The 21,085-nt window shown below is 47.0% G+C and overlaps 1 protein-coding gene across 2 annotated transcripts in view; it reads right to left on the bottom strand.

Moving 5' to 3' along the window:
- ADAMTSL3 (ADAMTS like 3) overlaps positions 1-21,085 on the bottom strand; it is a 278,004-nt gene that overhangs the window by 27,817 nt on the left and 229,102 nt on the right. For both annotated transcript variants that reach the window (XM_081171011.1, XM_081171012.1), the window contains exons 20-22: positions 14,075-15,158; positions 12,898-13,025; positions 11,523-11,651 (exon numbers count right to left, since the gene is read on the bottom strand). In XM_081171011.1, the coding sequence (XP_081027137.1) occupies positions 11,523-11,651; positions 12,898-13,025; positions 14,075-15,158 (1,341 nt within the window). The remainder of the gene's footprint in view (positions 1-11,522; positions 11,652-12,897; positions 13,026-14,074; positions 15,159-21,085) is intronic.

Genomic DNA, 21,085 nt, shown 5'->3' with positions numbered 1-21,085 from the left:
AGCCCGACCCTGTGCATTTTGGGCTGGGGGAGGGGCGGCGATGGCGCTCTGCTGGAGGGGCGCCGGAGATTATTGGGGGGGCGGAGCCCCCCCAAACGAATTTTTGAGGGGGCTCGGGCCCCCTCAAGCCCCATGGAGTCGGCGCCTATGCTCACAGCTCTACCTAGAAAAAAGATTTTCTACCTTAAAAATGCAAAAAGGAAAAAAAAACCATAGAGGCTGCATGTAGACAGAAACCTGCTTTTATTTCCTCCAGAAATGTGCATTGCAGGGAGCCTATAAAAGGAATGGTGTTTGAAAACAAATTTCCTCCAAGCGTAAAAGCACAGTAAAATATTACACACTGAACATTTTAAGGCTTACTAATTATTCTTAAAGCTTTGACTTCACTACCCCCTGAAAAAAACCAACTGTAGATGTTTGTAGGGTTTTATATAATGTTTTATACTTTCCCCATCCAGGAGCAACTTCAAGCCAAGTCAGAACCAGTGGTATCAACAGAGAGAATATTATTTTGTAAAAGCCTACATTTGGTCCTTAATTGCACTTATTTTTTGGAAGCCTGACCTGATATTCTTCTCATGGAAATATCTTGCTCATACTAAATAGAAGAAGGTAGTATATACAGAAGGTCCCGAAAGTAAACAAGTTGGTTTCTGTGGGAAGGAATCTTTGTGGATTATGGTCTAAAATCAGGAGAAGCAGAAGTGAAATCTGGGAAACCTTCATGAAGTGTCTGAGAACTCTAAAGGCGTTTAGAGGAGTTATGTAGTTATGTGCACAATTGAATATTAATGTATTTCCCCCTTTTTTGACCAGTAGGTGGCATGCCATACATTATAATATAATATATTATAATGCATTATAATATGATATAATTCCAATTTTCCACATTAAGAACGTAAGAAATGGCTGTTGGATCAGGCCAATGTAGGGTTGCAATATGTCCAGAATTTTTTTTTTAAAAAAGCTCAAAAATAATTTGCATTGAGATTTCAAAAAGAAAGAAAGAAAGAAGGAAAGAAAGAAAGAAAGAAAGAAAGAAAGCTCAACAGGGTAAAACTAATAAAAGCTCATCATGTTACCTCCTACTTGCATTTTCTCTAAACTAAAAAGTTCCAAATGTTTATGTTTTGTGTATGTTGTGTAAAAAGTTTATGTTTTGTGTATGTTGTATTGCCTGAGAAGGGTTATGTGGGATGTAAAACACTGGAGCAGTCAATTACATTTCTAGAGTGTACATGTTACGACAAGGGGAGGGATGTCTGTCCAGCCAGCAGGTAAACTTCCTGGGACAGACTTCCTCCGCATGTGACCAGAGGTGGGTGTGGCCTCACCTGTGCAGGTAATGATAAAAGCACAGGGCAGGACAGCCATCTCTCTTTCTCTGCCATCTTCCTTCGAAGAAGCAGCATCTAAAGATGCCCTCTTGGCTCCCAGCCAAGAGAGGAGAATCTAATACATAGAATCTAAATGTATTTTACCAAATGCTGTAACCTTTCTTCATGGCAGAGTTACTCCACCCCATTTTGACGTCCCTTTTCCGAACCTTTTCCAATTCTACAATATGCTTTTTGAGGTGAAGAAACCAAAACAATTATTTCAATTTAAAGCTTCTCACTCTAGCTTTCTAGTTTCACTCTCTATTTGAGAGTTTAGATCTTCCCACACCTCCGATTCTAACAGCAATTGTAAAAAAAGAAAAGAAAAGAAAACTCATGGATTTTTTAAATCACACTCACAGTGAGAGTGAGTGAGAGAGAGAGAGAGAGACAGAGACTACAAAGCATTTGGATTCAGTGATAGAACGAGAGATCTCCTAACATTTACTTCAAGTGTCATTGAAGCATGTTTACTGGTTATTTTAACTGTTATGGCCACAGGTCACTTAAAGATTGCTTACTATAATTAGTAGCAAAGCCTTTATTGTAAACAATAAGGGAAATCTTTCATTTCAATGCATTAATAATAATAAAAATTTTAAATCCTGAGGAAAAGCCCCACATTAAGTGGAAAATTTTGGGGCATGAATGGCTTTGTAAGAAATTATTTAGTTGATCATGGGTGAGTTTATGAGATGGAAGGTTGCAGCTGTTTCCCAGACAGTAGGGGTACACCTATTTCTTCAAAACAAAGCTTTCATTTGAAATTAGTAATCTTAGCAAATGAACAGCAGGGGGTGCTGTTGTGAAAGTCCGCAGTTCCTCCCATGTCCAGTTCAATAAACGATGTGGGGAGAGATAATTAAACCAAACATCTATAGCTGATGTGTGGCAAGTTCTCCTCATCCCCACTTGGCAGAATGACATGAGCTGTGATCAAAGGTCTGCCTGACTATATGGATGCTCAGAGTGGGGTGGGGGGCGAAGGAAGGCATGCAAGTGCTGCCCCCCTCAACAGGAACTGAAGGAGGCATGGCAAGCACCAGGGGGACAATGGTGGGGGGCAGGCATGACCCCCCTCTCCCACACATTGAGTGTGAGCATCTGAACATGACGACAGAGCACCAAGATGAGAAAACTCACTTGGGGCAGCGTATCTGTCCACCTCGGTGCTGTGCTACTAGCCCTTTCCTGTCAATAGTAGAGTAACGCCAGTCGTCATAAATTAAGAATAGGGTTATTGGAAAGGGTGGGAGATGGTGGAAGACGACGGGAAGCGGGGCTGCATCGTGCACATGCGGAGGAGGCTTCTTCTTCCTAATCAAGCCTCCTAATTTAGCGGGGCCACTCCCTGCCACCCACGCGGGGGCTCCCATCCCGGCCCCCGCTGTCCAGGATTTCGGGAGTCTTCATAAGGGAGCAAGGGACGTGGGTGGCACTGTGGGATAAACCACAGAGCCTAGGACTTGCCGATCAGAAGGTTGGCGGTTCAAATCCCCGCAGTGGGGTGAGCTCCCGTTGCTCGGTCCCTGCTCCTGCCAACCTAGCAGTTTGGAAGCACGTCAAAGTGCAAGTAGATAAATAGGTACCACTCCAGCGGGAAGGTAAACGGCGTTTCCGTGTGCTGCTCTGGTTTGCCAGAAGCGGCTTAGTCATGCTGGCCACTGTACACTGGCTCCCTTGGCCAATAAAGCGAGACGAGTGCCACAACTCCAGAGTCATTTGCGACTGGACCTAACGGTCAGGGGTCCCTTTACCTTTATATAAGGGAGCCAGTCCTGGAGGAAGAACTGTGAGGGGAGAGACTTCGTCAGGCAAGGCCTCCTTCCACCTGCCTTGCCCCACCCTCTAGTCTCTGCTTCTCAATTTGTATTGTATTATTTTATGTACTGTGGCTTGCTGTTGTGTTACTGATCATAGTTTAGAAATCATTTATTGGAACGGTTGAGTGGATTTCTGTTTAACTTTTATATGTTATTATTATTTAATACTATTCTAATGATTGGTGAATGTTACTTTTTTGATGTAGGTTGCCTATTTTAAAGTTTTATTATCACATTTTTCTACTGCATTAGATTGTTATAAGATGTACATTTTTTGTTTCTTCAGCTTGTAAACTGCCTTGAATATTGTAAGATAGAAAGACGGTATACAAATTAAAAAATGGAAAAAAGAGAAATTAATCAGGTACTGCTGTGCTTGACAATGGGCAAAAAGCTTGGTTGCTGAAAATAAGGTGTTTTCACAGGACAGTGGTACCTCGGGTTACAGACGCTTCAGGTTACATACGCTTCAGGTTACAGACTCCACTAACCCAGAAATATTACCTCGGGTTAAGTACTTTGCTTCAGGATGAGAACAGAAATCGTGCTCCGGTGGCGCGGCAGCAGCAGGAGGCCCCATTAGCTAAAGTGGTGCTTCAGGTTAAGAACAGTTTCAGGTTAAGAACGGACCTCTGGAACAAATTAAGTACTTAACCTGAGGTACCACTGTACAGTGGTACCTCGGGTTACATACGCTTCAGGTTACAGACTCTGTTAACTCAGAAATAGTACCTCAGGTTAAGAACTTTGCTTCAGGATGAGAACAGAAATCGCGCGGTGGCAGCAGCAGGAGGCCCCATTAGCTAAAGTGGTACCTCAGGTTAAGAACAGTTTCAGGTTAAGAACGGACCTCCAGAACGAATTAAGTACTTAACCCGAGGTACCACTGTATTGGTGAACACAGTCCCATGTAGATGTTACTGTGTTTTGGTGGAATCCAGGGTTTGCCTATACTTTAGACTCCTTTGGCCTGGTGAGAGTGAGAATGTTTTGGCTTTGTATGCATGTCTTTTGCCAACACTTCTCACTCTGCCCCTTTTCTCCCCCCTTCTTGGCCTGCTGCAAGTAGCCAGGAAGTCTTCAGTTAACCATAGCTCCCCATTACTGGAAGCTGTGGTTACCAGGTTTGGAACAAACCAGGATCTTAAAACCAGGTTTGACCAATTTCTGGCTTGTTCCAAACCAAGTAGAGAGCCAGTGTGGTGCAGTGCTTAAGAGCGGTAGATTCGTATCTGGGGAACCGGGTTCAGTTCCCCGCTCTTCCACATGCAGCTGCTGGGTGACCTTGGGCTAGTCACACTTCTCTGAAGTCTCTTAGCCCCACTCACCTCACAGAGTGTTTGTTGTGGGGGAGGAAGGGAAAGGAGAATGTTAGCCACTTTAAGACTCCTTCGGGTAGTGATAAAGCGGGATATCAAATCCAAACCCTTCTAGTACAGTGGTACCTCGGGTTACATACGCTTCAGGTTACATACGCTTCAGGTTACAGAATCTGCTAACCCAGAAATAGTACCTCGGGTTAAGAACTTTGCTTCAGGATGAGAACAGAAATTGTGCGCCGGTGGCACGGCAACAGCGGGAGGCCCCATAAGCTAAAGTGGTGCTTCAGGTTAAGAACAGACCTCCGGAATGAATTAAGTACGTAACCAGAGGTACCACTGTAACTGCAGTTGGGACTTAATGGTAATTGTGGTTAACTGAAGATTTCTGGAATTAGTCGCCGAATGCTTGGGAAGGTAAGTTGTTGAATGGGCTGGCATAAGGTTTGATTCTACCTTGCTCATTAATTAATTTTTATCTTGTTCATTGATCAGAACACACTCCATGTTGTCCACAACTCTTGGAAGTTACCAGTATAAGCAAGCCTTAACAACTAGGTTGTTGTAATGATAATCCTATGTAAACCACTCTGAGCTCCTTGGAGAAAGGGCAGAGCACAATTGTAATAAATAAATGACACAAGTGGTCTCTACAGTAAACACTGTGCACATGCCAAGCAAATGCTTAATTGCTGATGGGAGTGGGGAACCTCTGCCAGTGCAAGAATCACAGCTTGTGTATTAAAAATGAACAGCGCCCAAATCTGTTGGGAAAACAGTCTTTCCAGCAATTCCCCTGCCCCTTGTTTGCTTTCAGCAGTAATTCTTCAGTTGCCACAATTTATTTCATACACTGAGGAATCTCCCTTCAAAGTGGCCAAAAGAGGCGTGATTAGAGCTGACTTAACAATTATTTTAAAGGCACAAAACATTTAGGAAGCTTGTGAACTGGGAGCGTTGTTAAATTTGGGTATGCAAGCTGTGCTGCTGGACTAGAACTCCCAACAACCCTTTAGCACAGTGTTTCCCAACCACTGTTCCGCGGCACACTAGTGTGCCGCGAGATGTTGCCTGGTGTGCCGCGGGAAAAATTAAAAAATTCGAAAGATTTTTTTTTTTAAAGTCAAATTTTCGATTGGGGCGCCGTCACTAGATGACCCCTGGGGTTCCCTCCCTCCCTTCCGCTCTGCGCCTCCCTCCTCCTCCTCCTCCTCCGGGGAGGCCCTTCCTGGCTCTCGGCCAAGGCTTGGCGGCTGCCACTCACTCACTCGCTCGCCCACCTGTCCCTCCATCCCTGCACCCGGCCTCTCCCCCTCCGTCCCCGGCGCGGGGGCTGCCGGGATCCGTAGTCCCCTCGCCCTTGGGCTCCGCGCCCGCACGGGGTGCGTGAACTACGTTTCCCAGCGTGGCCTGGCGGGCCGGGCATTTTGTTTGAAGCGCTCTTCTCCCAGCCATGGAATGAGCGCGGCAGCGGCGGCCGGGCGGGCAGGGGCTCTTCCGCGCAGACCCCGCGCAGCCTGCCTGCGCCCCCACGGAGATTGGGCGGCAGGATGGAGCCCGGGGATCCCCGCGAAGGCGGAGCAGCGGCAGCGGAGGCTGCCCCCCAGGTAGGGCTGCGTCGGGGGTTTTTTATTTTTGCAATGCTGCATCCGCGCCGGAGGGGACGCATTGGACCGCGGGGAGACCCCTTGGCGGGCGTGCAAGGCAATGCATGTGTGCAGGCGTTGCATGGAGTGCAGTGCAATGCAATGGCAACACGGCGCCCTGCATGCATGCATGCAACTTCCACCGGCGCTCCAGACTTGGCAGGTGAGGGGGGTCCCCAGTGGGCGGCAGAGAGAGCCGGGAGGGCGAAGGGGAGCCGGGGGGGAGCAGCGCTGCTCCCCGAGCCGAGCCCGGGGGGAAACTTCGGCGTTGTTGCGCCGGGTGTTGGAAGCGGAGGCTGGCGGGGGCCCCTCACCTGCAAAACCTGGTCGCCTCTCATATATTTCGTGCATTGCATTCATCGCCCGCTTTCTCCTCCAAGGAGCTCCCGGGGGCGCGCATGGTTCTCCCCGTGTTATCCTCACAACAACAGCCCTGTGAGGTGGGTCAGGCGAGTGGCCCAAGGGAGCACCCAGGGATTGTCCTGGCCAGGTGGGGTGATTTGAACCCTGCTCTCTGCCCGGTCTTCGTCCTCATTAAGCCCCCACATGTGCATGACTGTGCATGACTGAGGTTTTCCCCCCTCGTCTTGGCTATGGTGTGAGTCTGTGCTGTTAATTAATGGGGTTCTGCCTTCGGAGAAGATGAGCCAGCCCTCAAGGAGGTGATTATGTAATTTGCTAGCAATTCATGTCCCTCCCGGCGTGACGCTGCGCGCTGACGTCACGGGGCTGTAATGGTGGTGTGCCTCGAGATTTTTTTCATGAAACAAGTGTGCAGCTCCTCTCCCTCCTCCCTGCCGGCCAGGGAGGAGGGAGGCTCCGACTGTGTGGCTTGGCTGCCCGGCCCGCCCCCCTCCGGCCTCCTCTCACCAGCCTCGGCCCCCGGGAGCCCCTCCCCGCTGGGACTGGTGGGAGCCTCGGGCCCTTCCGCTACCATCCTCCTTGTGGCCGCCGAACTGAGCGTCTCTGCCTGGGGCCTCCCCTCTGCCCGTCATCGCCACTCCCGCTAGGCCGTACTGCAGCTGTGCCACCAAAGGACCCAAATGAGATGGGCAGCCTGGCATGGTCTATGAATTGATGAGGAGCCTTGAGAGGAGAGCGAGGGCAACCATAGAGAAAGCAGTTCAGAGAGAGGAGGGAGAGGAGGAGGCGGAGGCGAGGGCAGATGTTCCAAGGGCTACAAGGGAAGGACCGCAAGCGCTTCTCCCATAGATCTGTAGTGGTAGACTAGCATAGATGGTCTGATCTGTGGGTTTACTTCAGGCGCTATTCCCCCCCCTTCCTCCCGCCCCACCTGATGGAATTGAGAGCTGCAGATACAGAACTGCAGAGGCATCTTCGTAGCTTGGACTTCGTTTTGAGCAAAAAAGCAGTTGCTGCTTGTAGTTATTTAATTGCAGTGTTTCATCGGCTGGTGTCTTGAGCAGCAACCTCTGGAAACGAAGGGCTAAAAACTGGCGCTGCTCTCCCAAATTATCTGGTCACTTTTAACTGGTCGACTAAAATCCCTTATTTTGGCTGCTGGTCCCCTATTTTCAAGGCTGCTGGTTCCTTATTTTAAAATCTGTAAGTTGACAGCTATGATCTGGATTTTACTTCCCCAGATGTCAGAACTGAAATTAAACAAAAACTTTGTAAATAAAAAAAGAAAGGGAAGCAGAGTGAGGGGCAGTGCCAGTCAGTTTTCATATAATGAAGCCCTCAAATAGCATACTCAGCTATTAAAAACATTCTCAAGCAGAAAGCCCTTTGTGCCAAAGGCAAAATGATACTAAGAAGGCTAAGACTGAGAACACTAACAATATTTTAACACTGACTGTGTGACTTAAGGCAGTTGAATGTGAGGTGCACGTTGCTCCTGTACAAATGGTTGCCAAACTAGAGCTGGAAAACATGACTTCACCACAGCAATACCCTTGGTACGGACGGGGAACAACCGAGCTGCAGGTCCCAATATCCGTCGGTCTGGCGCCACTATTTTTAAAAGCTATTTCTAGAACTATTTGCATCCATATATTTCTATCGTTATTTTTGGTCTTCTAGATGTAGACTTTCTCTCCCTCCCCTCTCCCCCTTTTTTCTGGTAGCAGTGCAAGGAAAAATGTGTGTGTGTGCGCGTGTCCCACCAAAGAAATGGAAATGGCACCGCCGATTCATTTTAACAATTTGTTTTCAATCGTTCGGAGCTCTGATCCTTTCCAAGTATACGAGTAAGAAATGGGTTTGTACACACACTTGCTGACTTTGATTAAGCACAACGCACAGCGCTGGCCTATCCCAACAGTTGGCAACTAGTCATTTTCTGTGTGCTTGTGTGATGTTTGAGGATGAGGGGAGACAGGCCAAGTCCTTTGCTCAGATCCCCAGGGCTCTATCTAGGTTCCAAGGCCTACCCCTACTACGCCTCCATCACTTCCTGGTTGCCCTGGTAACAGAGGCAGCCTTTGGCAATCTCCTGTTTGGAGAATGGGGTAGGGGTGGGAATCAGTGAAGTCCTGCCTGGTTAACGGCCGGCTCACTTAGGCCCCATGTATCAATGGCTGCTAAACCTGATGCATATGTTCTATCTCCGCTGTCAGAGGCAGTAAGTTTCTGAATAATGACAGGAGGGGAGAGTGTTATTGCGCCTAGGCCCAGCTTACAGTATGTGGTTGATCACTGGGGGTCTGGCTGGTCACTGTGAAAACAGGATGCTCAGTGATACAGACCAGACTGGCTTCCTCATCCATATACAGTGGTACCTCAGGTTACATACGCTTCAGGTTACATACACTTCAGGTTGCAGACTCCGCTAACCCAGAAATACCGTATTTTTTGCTCTATAAGACTCACTTTTTCCCTCCTAAAAAGTAAGGGGAAATGTGTGTGCGTCTTATGGAGCGAATGCAGGCTGCACAACTATCCCAGAAGCCAGAACAGGAAGAGGGGTCGCTGCTTTCGCTGCGCAGCAAACCCTCTTGCTGTTCTGGCTTCTGAGATTCAGAATTTATTTTTTTCTTGTTTTCCTCCTCCAAAAACTAGGTGCGTCTTATGGTCTGGTGTGTCTTATAGAGCGGAAAATACGGTATATCTGGGGAGTGCCTGATCACCTCATCTGCCTCCTGAGAAATCTCTATGTGGGACAAGAAGCCACAGTTAGAACTGGATATGGCCCCATTAACTAAAGTGGTGCTTCAGGTTAAGAACAGTTTCAGGTTAAGAATGGACCTCCAGAATGAATTAAGTACAGTGGTACCTCGCAAGACGAATGCCTCGCAAGACGAAAAACGCGCAAGATGAAAGAGTTTTCCGTTTTTTGAGTCGTTCCGCAAGACGAATTTCCCTATGGGCTTGCTTCGCAAGACGAAACGTCTTGCGAGTTCTTGCATGTTTGTTTCCTTCTTCTTAAAGCCGCTAAGCCGTTAATAGCCGCTAATAGCCGCTAATAGCCGTGCTTCGCAAGACGTAAAAACCGCAAGACGAAGAGACTCGCGGAATGGTTTAATTTCGTCTTGCGAGGCACCACTGTACTTAACCGAAGGTACCATTGTATACAAATAAATACCGTACATGCTGCCATACATGCTCTGGCTGTTGCAGCTCCTCACAGGGGAGGGGCGCACTGAGGGGAAACTAATTCAAGACCCTGGAAATGTAGCTGAGGAAGAAATCACCCAAGGGTGCAAGGTGGGAGCCCTGGGGTGTGTATTTTAGGGTTGAGTGAAAAATGATCTCCCAGAATTCCTCATCCTATTTGTGGGTGGTGAAATTGGGGGTGGGGGAGTATTCTCCTGAATATTTGGGATGGGGGCAGGATGGTAATTCTGTTTGAATTTGGACGGTGACAAAAAAGGAACCTCCGAAAATTCATCAGAAAACTCGCTGGGAAAGTTGCTGGCTCATGTAACACCCAGAATGGGATTTAGAAAGGTCAAATAACCAAGGTCCTTGGTCCAAGGAGCATCTTTAAAAACTGGGCATGTGGTGGGGGCACGAATCTTCAGGATGTCTCCCTCTTTCCCATGACTTTACCTTCTGCGCAACCAGCGGCACTTTATGCAACAAGTCTGGAAAACCGGAACGGTCCAGAAAGTCGGTCAATCCATCTGAACCGCTTTCAACACAAGGACAGAAGAATGGCTGCTCTCTGGCTGCTGACTGCTCCAACTGACTGGGCTTTCAGCTTTCAAGAAACTCACCTGGCCTCCTAGGAAACAAAACATTCCCTAGGATTCCACAGCTGCTTGTGAGGTCAGAGCCTGGCCAAGGACTGGAGCCAATGGGCTCTGGGCTCCAGGAACACTCTCTCTGCCAGGCCCATGGCACCTAGGCAACTTCAGGCAGCTGCCAAGCGTCTAGCCCACCCCTGCATTGACCCCCAAGCAGAAGGCTCAGGCAGCTGGATCTAGGCTCCGAGTTCCCCCAACCCTTCCAACTTTGCACCCCTCTGGAGAATTGAAGGGAATAAGGCAGGCCATGACTGTGGTCCAATATCTGGCACCACCTGTTTGCCCAGGAGTTGGTTGGCTCGTGGTCCATCATTTGGTCATGGTGTATCATATGTTCCAGTGGGCTGAATGTTCTTTTAATCCCCCCCCCTTCATTGTACAGTGGTACCTCGGGTTACAGACGCTTCAGGTTACAGACGCTTCAGGTTACAGACTCCACTAACCCAGAAATAGTACCTCGGGTTAAGAACTTTGCTTCAGGACGAGAAAAGAAATTATGCTTATTTGTGGGTGCGGCTTATATTCGGACCAATTCAGTAATAAGCCTAATACTTTTTGTCTCCTTACTTGCATCTTGTTGGCTACAAACCACAGGCATATTCTGCAACCGGGAGTCCTTGCAGAACTCTCAAGATAGTTATAAGAATGGGCAGTATCCATTATTGCAGTTCGTTGCCATCTGGACAAACCAGAGCCTCAAAAATCATTAATGGGGGGGGGGGAGGGACACTGAGCAGACAGAGAAGGATAGCTGGGCAGCTGAGTTCCTGAGAAACAAAACAGCTGGCTGTGAAGCCAATACTTTTAAGATCGTCTGCAACTCTAGGGGCTGTTAAACAACGTGGTTAGCCACAGATTGTCTTATGGAAACAAGTTTGTGTGTGTGTGTGAGAGAGAGTTAGTCTGAGAGAGAGACAGAGAGAGATTTTAGTGGATGGGATTGGAAAGGGACAGGGTGCATAAGGGAGACATGCCTAATAAAAATACATGCTCCACAATTAATGTTCTGTTGCTTTTTACTAGTAACCTATTTCCCCTTTTCTTTAAAATACTCTCCAAGACTTCAGATGAACTTTTCAGAACAGCATTATGGGGAGGGAAAGAAGGTGGTGGTAGTAGTTTTGGTGCTTATTTTTCTCCTTACCTTTTACTGGACATTGCAATGTAACGCTCGCTCCTGTTCTTGCCAGAATTGTACCTCCAACAGTTGCAGAAAAGTTCCGAAGCTCAACATTTGTGATGTTTGTTACAGAAAACTGTATGGTGGGAGCCTCTGCAAAAGACAGAATAGGGTGAGGGGAGTGAGAAGAAACAATCATTAACTAGTCTGAGAATTCGGACTCTTAGTCACACTCAGGTGTGACCAAGAAACAATGTAATAAGGGAGGGGCTATGCAGATGGGAGCTCTACACTGGTGGGAGTTGGGGACGCAGGTGGCGAGGGGACACGGGTGGCGCTGTGGTCTAAACCACAGAGCCTAGGGCTTGCTGACTGGAAGGTCGGCAGTTCGAATCCCCGCGACAGGGTGAGCTCCCCTTGTTCAGTCCCTGCTCCTGTCCACCTAGCAGTGCGAAAGCACGTCAAGTGAAAGTAGATAAGTACCACTCCGGTGGGAAGGTAAACGGTGTTTCCGTGTGCTGCTCTGGTTTCGCTAGAAGTGGCTTAGTCATGCTGGCCACATGACCCGGAAGCTGTCTGCAGACAAATGCCGGCTCCCTCGGCCTATAGAGCGAGATGAGCATGCAACCCCAGAGTCGTCTGCGACTGGACCTAACAGTCAGGGGTACCTTTACCTTTACGCAGATGGGAGCTCTACACTGGTGGGAGTTGCCCGTGTCTTACTTTGCTCTTCCTCATTACTACCATTTCTTCATTACCCCTTACCTGTTAGTCCCCATCAGTTACCTCTCTCAGCAGTCGTGTTTAACTATCCGAGTAAACTCCCCTTACATGTTCTGGCCCCTGTGAGCTAGTTTTTTAAATCATTCAATTTATGTATCATTTCACATGGCCAGAGGAGTTCCGAAACAATTAACAGGGACAATAACATGCAAATATGCTATGGAAACACATTAAAATAAAAGAAATATATGGAAAGTTGAAAAATGTTTTTATATATTCTAAATGCTTTGAAATGTTTTGAGTTGGATTTTAAAATGTTTTGAAACACTTTAAGCATGTTTTGTTTGTTTTAAATTGAATTGTTTTTAACCTTCTGATGTTCGTTGCCCGGGGCATTGTTGGAAGGAAGGGCAGGATATATATGGCAGGATATATATATATCACCAACAACATTAAAAATGCCCATATAAATCACCAAAAATCAATGACCAAAAACGTCAGACCATTAGTTCTGTTCAAATGTCCAAGAGAATAAAAACATCTTCAACCGGCCTTTTGCATGAAATAAAAACAAATAAACAAATAAATACATGTTGTTTGGGAGGGGAAACAGAAAAAGAAATGGGACAATTGTTCATGGTAAAGAAAGTGGGAAAGCAATCAAATTAAATGCTACCTGAATAAAACAGAGCAGAAGATTCTGTGTCAGAACCAAAGTCATTCTCCACCATGCAGCGATACACACCCATTTCTTTCCTGGTGGGGTTCAAAATTTGGATTTTCCCACTGTCTTCCAAAACAACTCTGCAGAAGGTTTAAGGAATAGACGAGATTTAACTAGAGACGAGCAAAATTCATTTCGTTCAACACTGGTCTGCTTTGCATTTCACACTAAGCCAAACTCCCAGGTCATTCTGCTGCTGCACCCAAGGTGTATCCTATAGTTTATACCTAGCTCATGGTTTGCCCAGGTCATTAGTAGGGGCATCAGAGAATTCCAAAAAACATTCATATTGCTGAGGTTCACTTATTTCTCCTAGCATCAAAATGGAAATCAATCCAATTGTGGTTGTTTTCTGTCCACAATCAATATGAATTTGATCACGGGGTGGGATAATGTAACGACAATGTAACTTATGTTGTTAGTTGCATGTGAGTTATGTAATTTTGCTGCAGCAGGCAGTGAGATGAGCGACATAGTTCTGGGTGGAAGATGAACTCCGGCAGAATAGAAGCAGCACTGCATGGGATAAAGGCACGGCAGAATGAAAAACGATGCCTCTTTACATCCTTAAGTCATTGAAGAACAACAGTGGGGCAAGTCTGCATTGTGGGCTTCTCATAGGCATCTAGTTGCCTACTGTGGGAAAGAGGATGCTGAGCTAAGTAGGCCTTTGGCATGATCCAGAAAGTATGAAACAGACCAGTATCAAGCTCAAGGAGAACACATGCTTTGTCTTCTGTGTGCATCCTGTTCCCCTACAGTCAAATCTTCCTGGGCTTCTCTTTTCTAACTCTACATCAGCCAAAAAGCACCAACTAGGTTTGCATTTCTTCACAATTCTGAGGTTCATGAATATCATACTCTGTTGAGTAAACAACAGGTCAAATTAATCTCCCATTCCCACTATCTTTAGCCGTGTGCCATTAACAGGGCTGGGTTTGAAGTGGACTCTAATTTTGAAAATGTCGATGGCTACCTTTGATGCCCAAAATGAATGCTAATGCAGTAAAATGAGTAAGGAGGAGGGATTTTCACAGCTGATTCCGTTTTTATATTGTAATTATTTGACAGTGATATCACATGACTCACTGAGAACAACCACAAAAAGCATGGATTCCCTTTTACTTACTTCTCAAAGGACTTTAACTCCATTCCATCTTTCGTCCATGTATACTTAGGGTTGCTAACACCAACAGTTTCACAAAGCAAATGTATAACGCGGGTGTCCTTTGTCAAAAAGACCGTACTCCCAATATGTACGGTTTCCGTTCTGTTCCAAAGAATCTTGGGCCCTTCTTTGCGCCTCACAATAACTGGAGCTTTTTGGCTCATCGTCGATGCATTGCCTTGGGGCTTTGTGCTGAGATTATCAGGCACGTCTGCAGATTTGCCAGGTTTCCTGGAAGGCGACGTTTTGCCTTGAGGCTCCTTCTGCATATCAGAAGCAGAATGCGGTGGTTTGGACAACTCGGCAATCAACTGGTAGACGAGCTGGGAAGCCAGTTCATCATTGACCTCTCCGGCCTCGACAAGGTGACTCAAATTCTTTATCAGCTCCTCGAAATGTACTGTATCCATACTGTAGGCACCGGGGAGAACCACCGCCTCCAGCCGCTTATTTTTGAATTCATGAGAGCCACGCTCTTCCGCTGAATTTCTCGTGCAAGTTTCCAGGTGTCGCAGAAAAGGCTGGTCGTTCACCTGCCCATCGCCCAGATACTGCTCGCTCTTCTGGCTCCACAGTTGCCACATCTGACTCATTTTGTGCCACTTCGCTCCAAAGCTGTTGGCCTCGTTGCGCTCTGTGCTGCTGCTCTCACCGGTGTGCTTACCAAAAGCGGGCGGTTCTATCAGCTTGTTGTCTGTGCCAATGAGCTTAAGGACAAACGTCTCCTGCGCTGAGCCTGCAATACACTTGTACACCCCGATATCCGAAGCCTCAAGACTGTTGACCTTGAGCGATCCCGATTTAGTGACGCCAAGTCGCTTAGAGATCTGGAGGTGCTGCCCGTCTTTCTCCCATTGGATAAGCGACTTTTGGAACCTCCGGACGGGGCACTTAATGACAACAGATGTTTTCGGAAGCAGGTAAGCTCGGCTTCCGATGGTAAAATTTATGCGCTTCTCTTGCCTGGTTTGTATGTAGACTCTGTGGATGCTGAGGATCTGTGGTCCAAGGGAAGCATATTTCCCAAAAAGTTTAGGTTTCATCTCTGAAATGATAAAGTCATAGTGGGGTGACACATTTGCCCAGTTTCTTTCCCATCGATGTTTGTTTCATTTCTGCAAAACTCATTTACCCAGAAGTGCTTCCAGTCATTGTTTGTCTGAACAGAATATTGAACTTGGTAGATCAATATCCTAATCCCCAGCAAACTTACCGTATTTTTCCATGTATAAGACGAGGTTCCCCCCCAAAGTCTAAAATTGAGGGTAGTCTTATACAAGGAATGTTGCAATTAAATACAGTGGCACCTCGGGTTACAGACGCTTCAGGTTACAAACTCCGCTAACCCAGAAATAGTACCTCGGGTTAAGAACTTTGCTTCAGGATGAGAACAGAAATCGTGCTCCAGCGGTGCAGCAGCAGCAGGCCCCATTAGCTAAAGTGGTGCTTCAGGTTAAGAACAGTTTCAGGTTAAGAACGGACCTCCAGAACAAATTAAGTACTTAACCCGAGGTACCACTATACAAATAAATACCGTACATGCTGCCATACATGCTCTGGCTGTTGCAGCTCCTCACAGGGGAGGGGCGCACTGAGGGGCCTCCAAAGTCTGCCTGCCCCCTCCCACTCAGCTGCTCGACAGAATGCAGTTCACTCCCCTGGATGTTTGAGAGTGGAGCAGAAAAAAAATTATTTGACTTCTACAGGTTCTCGGCCTTCGGGGACATGCTCTCGTTCACACTCTCCCTCGTGCTCAGCTGCCTGGCTCCGCTGCCACTCCAGTTGGCCGAGGGGATCGAAGTCACCTCCCCCCTCCATGCCTTGCCCAGCAGAGAAACTGCAGGCCTTGCACCCCTCCTGGGCAATGGCACGCCACCCGCCCGCAACTCCGGAGCCTCCCCCGATCTCCTGCCCTCTTCCCCCTTCGTTTTGACAGATCGGGGGAGGCAGCGAACCATATGTTTCCACCCATCACCCGTCCCTCGAAAAACGTGAGGGGTGGGAAGACAGTTCTTCTAGCTGTAGGGCGGCTGAGTGGGAGGGGGCAGTCAGACTATGGAGGCCCCGCGGTGCGCCCCTCCCCTCCCTGCAAGGAGCTCAGTGATGGCACCCAGGGCAGGCTAACAGGAGCAGCCGCCATTACACAGCTTGTCTCGCTGTTTGATGTTTAAAATATTTATTTCTTAATTTTGGGCTCAAAAAATAGGGGTCGCCTTATACATGGGGGCGTCTTATAGATGGAAAAATACGGTACTTAGAATCAAGTCTCACTAATTTCCATGAGACTTCCTTCTAAGTGAGAATTCCACCATAAGACTCAAATATCAGTTCACATCTGGACTATCTGAAGATCTTAGTATATTCATCTGTGATTTGGGTAAAAAACAGTAGCATGTGTAGAAAGCTAGCTTTCTTCATACAGGGAGTTTTAAAACAGCAGCAACAGCATGGAAGCACATTAGGAAACACTGTGCCCCCACATGCCTTCTGAATTGAGAATTTCCTCTTTCCCCTCTATTTCATAAAGCCATCAGTGTGTTCTGTGACATCAGCAGCTATTAAATACTTGCCTTCATCTCAGACCTATTTGCATGCTCAGCAACCAACACAACTCAGACCAAGTTTTCCATGCTTAACAGACTTGGAAATAAAGGACCAAATATGAACATGGGCATGCAGTGATGAGTAATAACCAGCACAGTTACCTGCCAGAAATGAAATTGGGGGACAGTTCAGAATGTGGGAAGAAAGAGATGGAAATGAGCACTCTAACAGAGAGACAGAGAGGGAAGCAAGGAGCCAAAGTATGCAAAGGTAGGCAAAGCATTCTGGGAAAGGAAACTGGGACTCACTTTCCCTCATCCACTCATCTGCTATATACTTTATTGCCACATTTCCACATGCATTCCCACTATTGACTGGGAATCTCTCTAGTGCATTAATGTCTTGGCTGGTCAGTTATGGCCAATGAGGACAACAGCTGATTTAAGACCTGTGTATTCATCAAGCCGCAGTCAGCTGTTTCATTTCTGCACAAGAAATAAATTGCCTCGGGTTCTGAGTTTATTGAAAGACGTGCACTTTATCATAATAACGACGCAGCTCGAAATATTTGTCTCAATGGAAATGCTCCAGCATTTAAATTGTCCCCATTTCCATTTCCAAAAGTCCAGAATGCATGGAGAGCAAGTGTGACTTAAAAATTAAAACATGTTTTAGCTGTCCTGGGCTTACTCCAAACTATTCCAACCAAGTATCAATGCGATACATAGCTATGAATATGCACGAAAGCATCTAAACGGCAAAGCTGCTCGGTCATTCTCCTCCCACCCTTCATCCCTTGATTTTAAAGAAAGACGGGGCTGGATTTCTTCTCTTTGGCAAAGCAGGGCCATGTCAGTCGGCAGGTCTACTGCATTTGCACAGGTGGCTTGTATGAGAGAAAGAAAAACACATTCCAGTTGGGAAGCAGAAGGACAGGTATTAGGTCTACGTTCTGTGTTGGCAGGTGCGTTGTAACGCCCCATAAAACAACCACTTCTCAACATCTTTGGAAGAGGCTGTGCTTTGTTCCTCGCTGCCATCAGAGGTGCGGTTGGCAGTGATGGGGAACACAGAACATCTCAGTTGTAACTCCAGAGTTGTAGAACAAGGTAGCTTGACACCAGATAAGTTTTTCGCGCTATAAGACACACCAGACCATAAGACGCACCTAGTTTTTGGAGGAGGAAAACAAGAAAAAAAATATTCTGAATCTCAGAAGCCAGAACAACAAGAGGGATCGCTGTGCAGCGAAAGCAGCGATCCCTCTTGCTGTTCTGGCTTCTGGGATAGCTGCGCAGCCTGCATTCGCTCCATAAGACACACACGCATTTCCCTTTACTTTTAAGGAGGGAAAAAGTGAGTCTTATAGAGCAAAAAATACGGTAGTTTTGTCCAGCTCACCCTGCAGAACTTCCATGGGCTCAGGCAAAAAGGCCTTTTCTCCATCAGAGTGTATTTTCTCTCTTTTTTCCAGTTATATTTCATTAAATTAAAAAAAAAATCACCTATACATTCCAATACACAATATTTTTTCTTTTGTTCTGTCAACTTCCCACCCTGTTTTCCTGGGTGTTTTTTTATTGCTCCCCCTTGCTATACCCTATCTTCTCTGCCTTAAAACCACAATACACAATACCTCTAATTTCTTCTGTGGCTCATAGTTTAAATTCTGCTCACGAACTCATCATACTATAATACCTCTGTAAATAGTCTGAAGAAGCCTTCCATTCTTCCACAAAACAATCACCATTAAGTTCTCTTATTTTAGGTATTAACTTTGCCAATTCCACAAAGTGCATTTTTTCCCTTTAAAGTGGAAGAAGCACAGCAACTGTGCTCTGTATAGGGACAGGCAAACAGATCAATTCCGGTTCCCCATTTTCTAATCTTAAATTTAGTTCTCCATATTCACATATCAGCTTGCAATTATTTTTTAAAAAAAGATGTCTTTGTGAAAATTCACCGGCATTTTAGCACAGATTTCCCCTAATATACATATCTTTGTAAAGCAGTCCCCCCCCCCCCAATATAACACATTTTTGTATTTTATTTTTGTTAATGCATAATATCTCCTCTACCCTAGTGTATGCCTCACTGTATATATTACTTGGCTGGATAAGTGCACTGCCAAGATTTGGAGAAGTGCAAATTCTGAGTGTTTCAGTGTTCAGTGTAAGGTTTGCGAATTGGGTATGCTGGCCTTTAAATTTGAACTGAATCCATTTCTCCCCCTTTTCCTAACTGTGGATCAAGACCAGACACTTTGGAGCTTTTTTGTTTTGTTTTTAATGCCCCTAATATAACAGTGGGACGCGGGTGGCGCTTTGGGTTAAACCACAGAGCCTAGGACTTGCCGATCAGAAGGTCGGCGGTTCGAATCCCCGTGACGGAGTGAGCTCCCGTTGCTCGGTCCCTGCTCCTGCCAACCTAGAAGTTCGAAAGCACGTCAAAGTGCAAGTAGATAAATAGGTACCACTCTGGCGGGAAGGTAAATGGTGTTTTTGTGTGCTGCTTTGGTTCGCCAGAAGCGGCTTATTCATGCTGGCCACATGTCCCAGAAGCTGCACGCCAGCTCCCTCGGCCAATAAAACGAGATGAGCGCCGCAACCCCAGAGTCGGCCACAACTGCACCTAATGGTCAGGGGTCCCTCTACCTTTACCTTTAATATAACTGTGATATGAGACTTATTGTTCCCTCTGGCTCATCATTATCTACTCGCAGCACCTCTCTAGGGTTTCAGAGAAGGTTCTCTCCAAGCCCTACCTGGAGACGCCAGGGATCGAACCTGGGACTTCCTGCATGCCAGGCACATGCTCTTCCACTGAGCTATGGCCTTTCCTTTCCCCTAGAGGTCCTTGTGTCCACTAAGCTACAGGCATTTTGACAGGCTGTTAAGACTGTTTTACTCCACCAGGCCTTTGGCCTTGATTGGTTGGTTGTCCGCTCTTCAGGGTGTTTTTTAAGAAAAGCCACAACACATGACTGAGCGATTTCCATCTGGTTTTGCTCGTTCTTATTCTATTTTATTGTTTTAGTACTGTCCTTTTACCTGTTTTTAACTTTGCGAGCCGCTCTGAAAGCTGACAGTCAGGAAAAATATAAAAATATACGCAAATCAATACGCAAATCACTTGGGTTTTGCAGAGGAATGAATTAATACAGTACAATGGCATGTAGCAATGATGTCATGGGACAGATCCTTGGCACACCAAATCAGTAATTCTGCTGAATTTTACAGAGCTATAACTCAGGACTGGTCTGACTAGGTAAGCAACTCAAGTGGTTTTTAAGACTGGTTTTAAAAGACATTGTTATTTTTATTTAAATACCCCAGCCCTTGGCCAAAGAGCTCAAGGTGCGATTTGTCCTTCATCCTTACAAACAGGTTATCGTAAAAAACATTTTCTCTGTGCCATCTGCACTACAACATTTAAAGCAGCATCGTACCACTTGAAACAGCTGTGGCTACACCCCAAAGCATTCTGAGGACTGTAGTTTGTTAAGGTTGCTGAAATTTGTTAGGAGACCCCTCTTCCCCAACACAGAGTTACAATTCTCAGAGTGGTTTAACAACCAATCCCTCTTCCCAGGGAACTCTGGAAATTGTAGCACCAGGCTGCATCCATTGGTTCACTCCCCACTAGCACAAGGACGAGTTAGCTTTAATATTCCACCACAGGGGAATCCAACATAGCACAACAAGATCTAGCAGGATATCATAGTGCAGATTGAGCAATCTATTGTACAGTGGTACCCCGCAAGACGAACGCCTCGCGAGACGAAAAACTCGCAAAACGAAAGGTTTTTTCGTTTTCGAGTTGCCTCGCAAGACGAATTTCCCTATGGGCTTGCTTCGCAAAACGAAGCTTGCCCCGCAAGCTCCGGGGACAGCGGGTCTTCCCGCTGTCCCCGGACCTCTTTTGAAGCAAGGGGCGGCGTGGAGAAGCGATCTCCCCGCAGCCCCTTGCTTCAAAAGAGGTCTGGGGACAGCGGGGAAGAAGCGATCTTCTCCCCGCAGCCCCAGGTTCGGGGACAGCGGGAAGCGCTTCCCGCTGTCCCCGGACCTCTTTTGAAGCAAGGGGCGGCGTGGAGAAGCGATCTTCTCCCTGCAGCCCCAGGTCCGGGGACAGCGGGAAGCACTTCCCGCTGTCCCCGGACCTCTTTTGAAGCAAGGGGCGGCGGGGAGAAACCTGCCCCCGCCGCCCGGCTTCGGAACGATGCTCCGAAGCCGGGCGGCGGGGCAGGAACACCTTCTGAAGACGGGCGGGGGGCGAAAGTCTTTGCTCCCCCCTGCCTGCCTGTCCCGGAGGGCTTTTGAAGGCAGGCGGGGGGAGCAAAGACTTTCGCCCCCCACCCGCCTTCAGAAGAGGTCCAGGACTTCTTCTGAAGGCTGGCGGGGGGCAAAAGTTTTTGTCCCCCCTGCCTGC

This window comes from Podarcis bocagei (assembly GCF_964188305.1).
Source record: "Podarcis bocagei genome assembly, chromosome: 14".
In the NCBI taxonomy this organism is placed as follows: Eukaryota; Metazoa; Chordata; class Lepidosauria; order Squamata; family Lacertidae; genus Podarcis; species Podarcis bocagei.
Note: the sequence above shows the minus strand (reverse complement) of the source record. Positions and strands in the feature narration are given on the sequence as shown.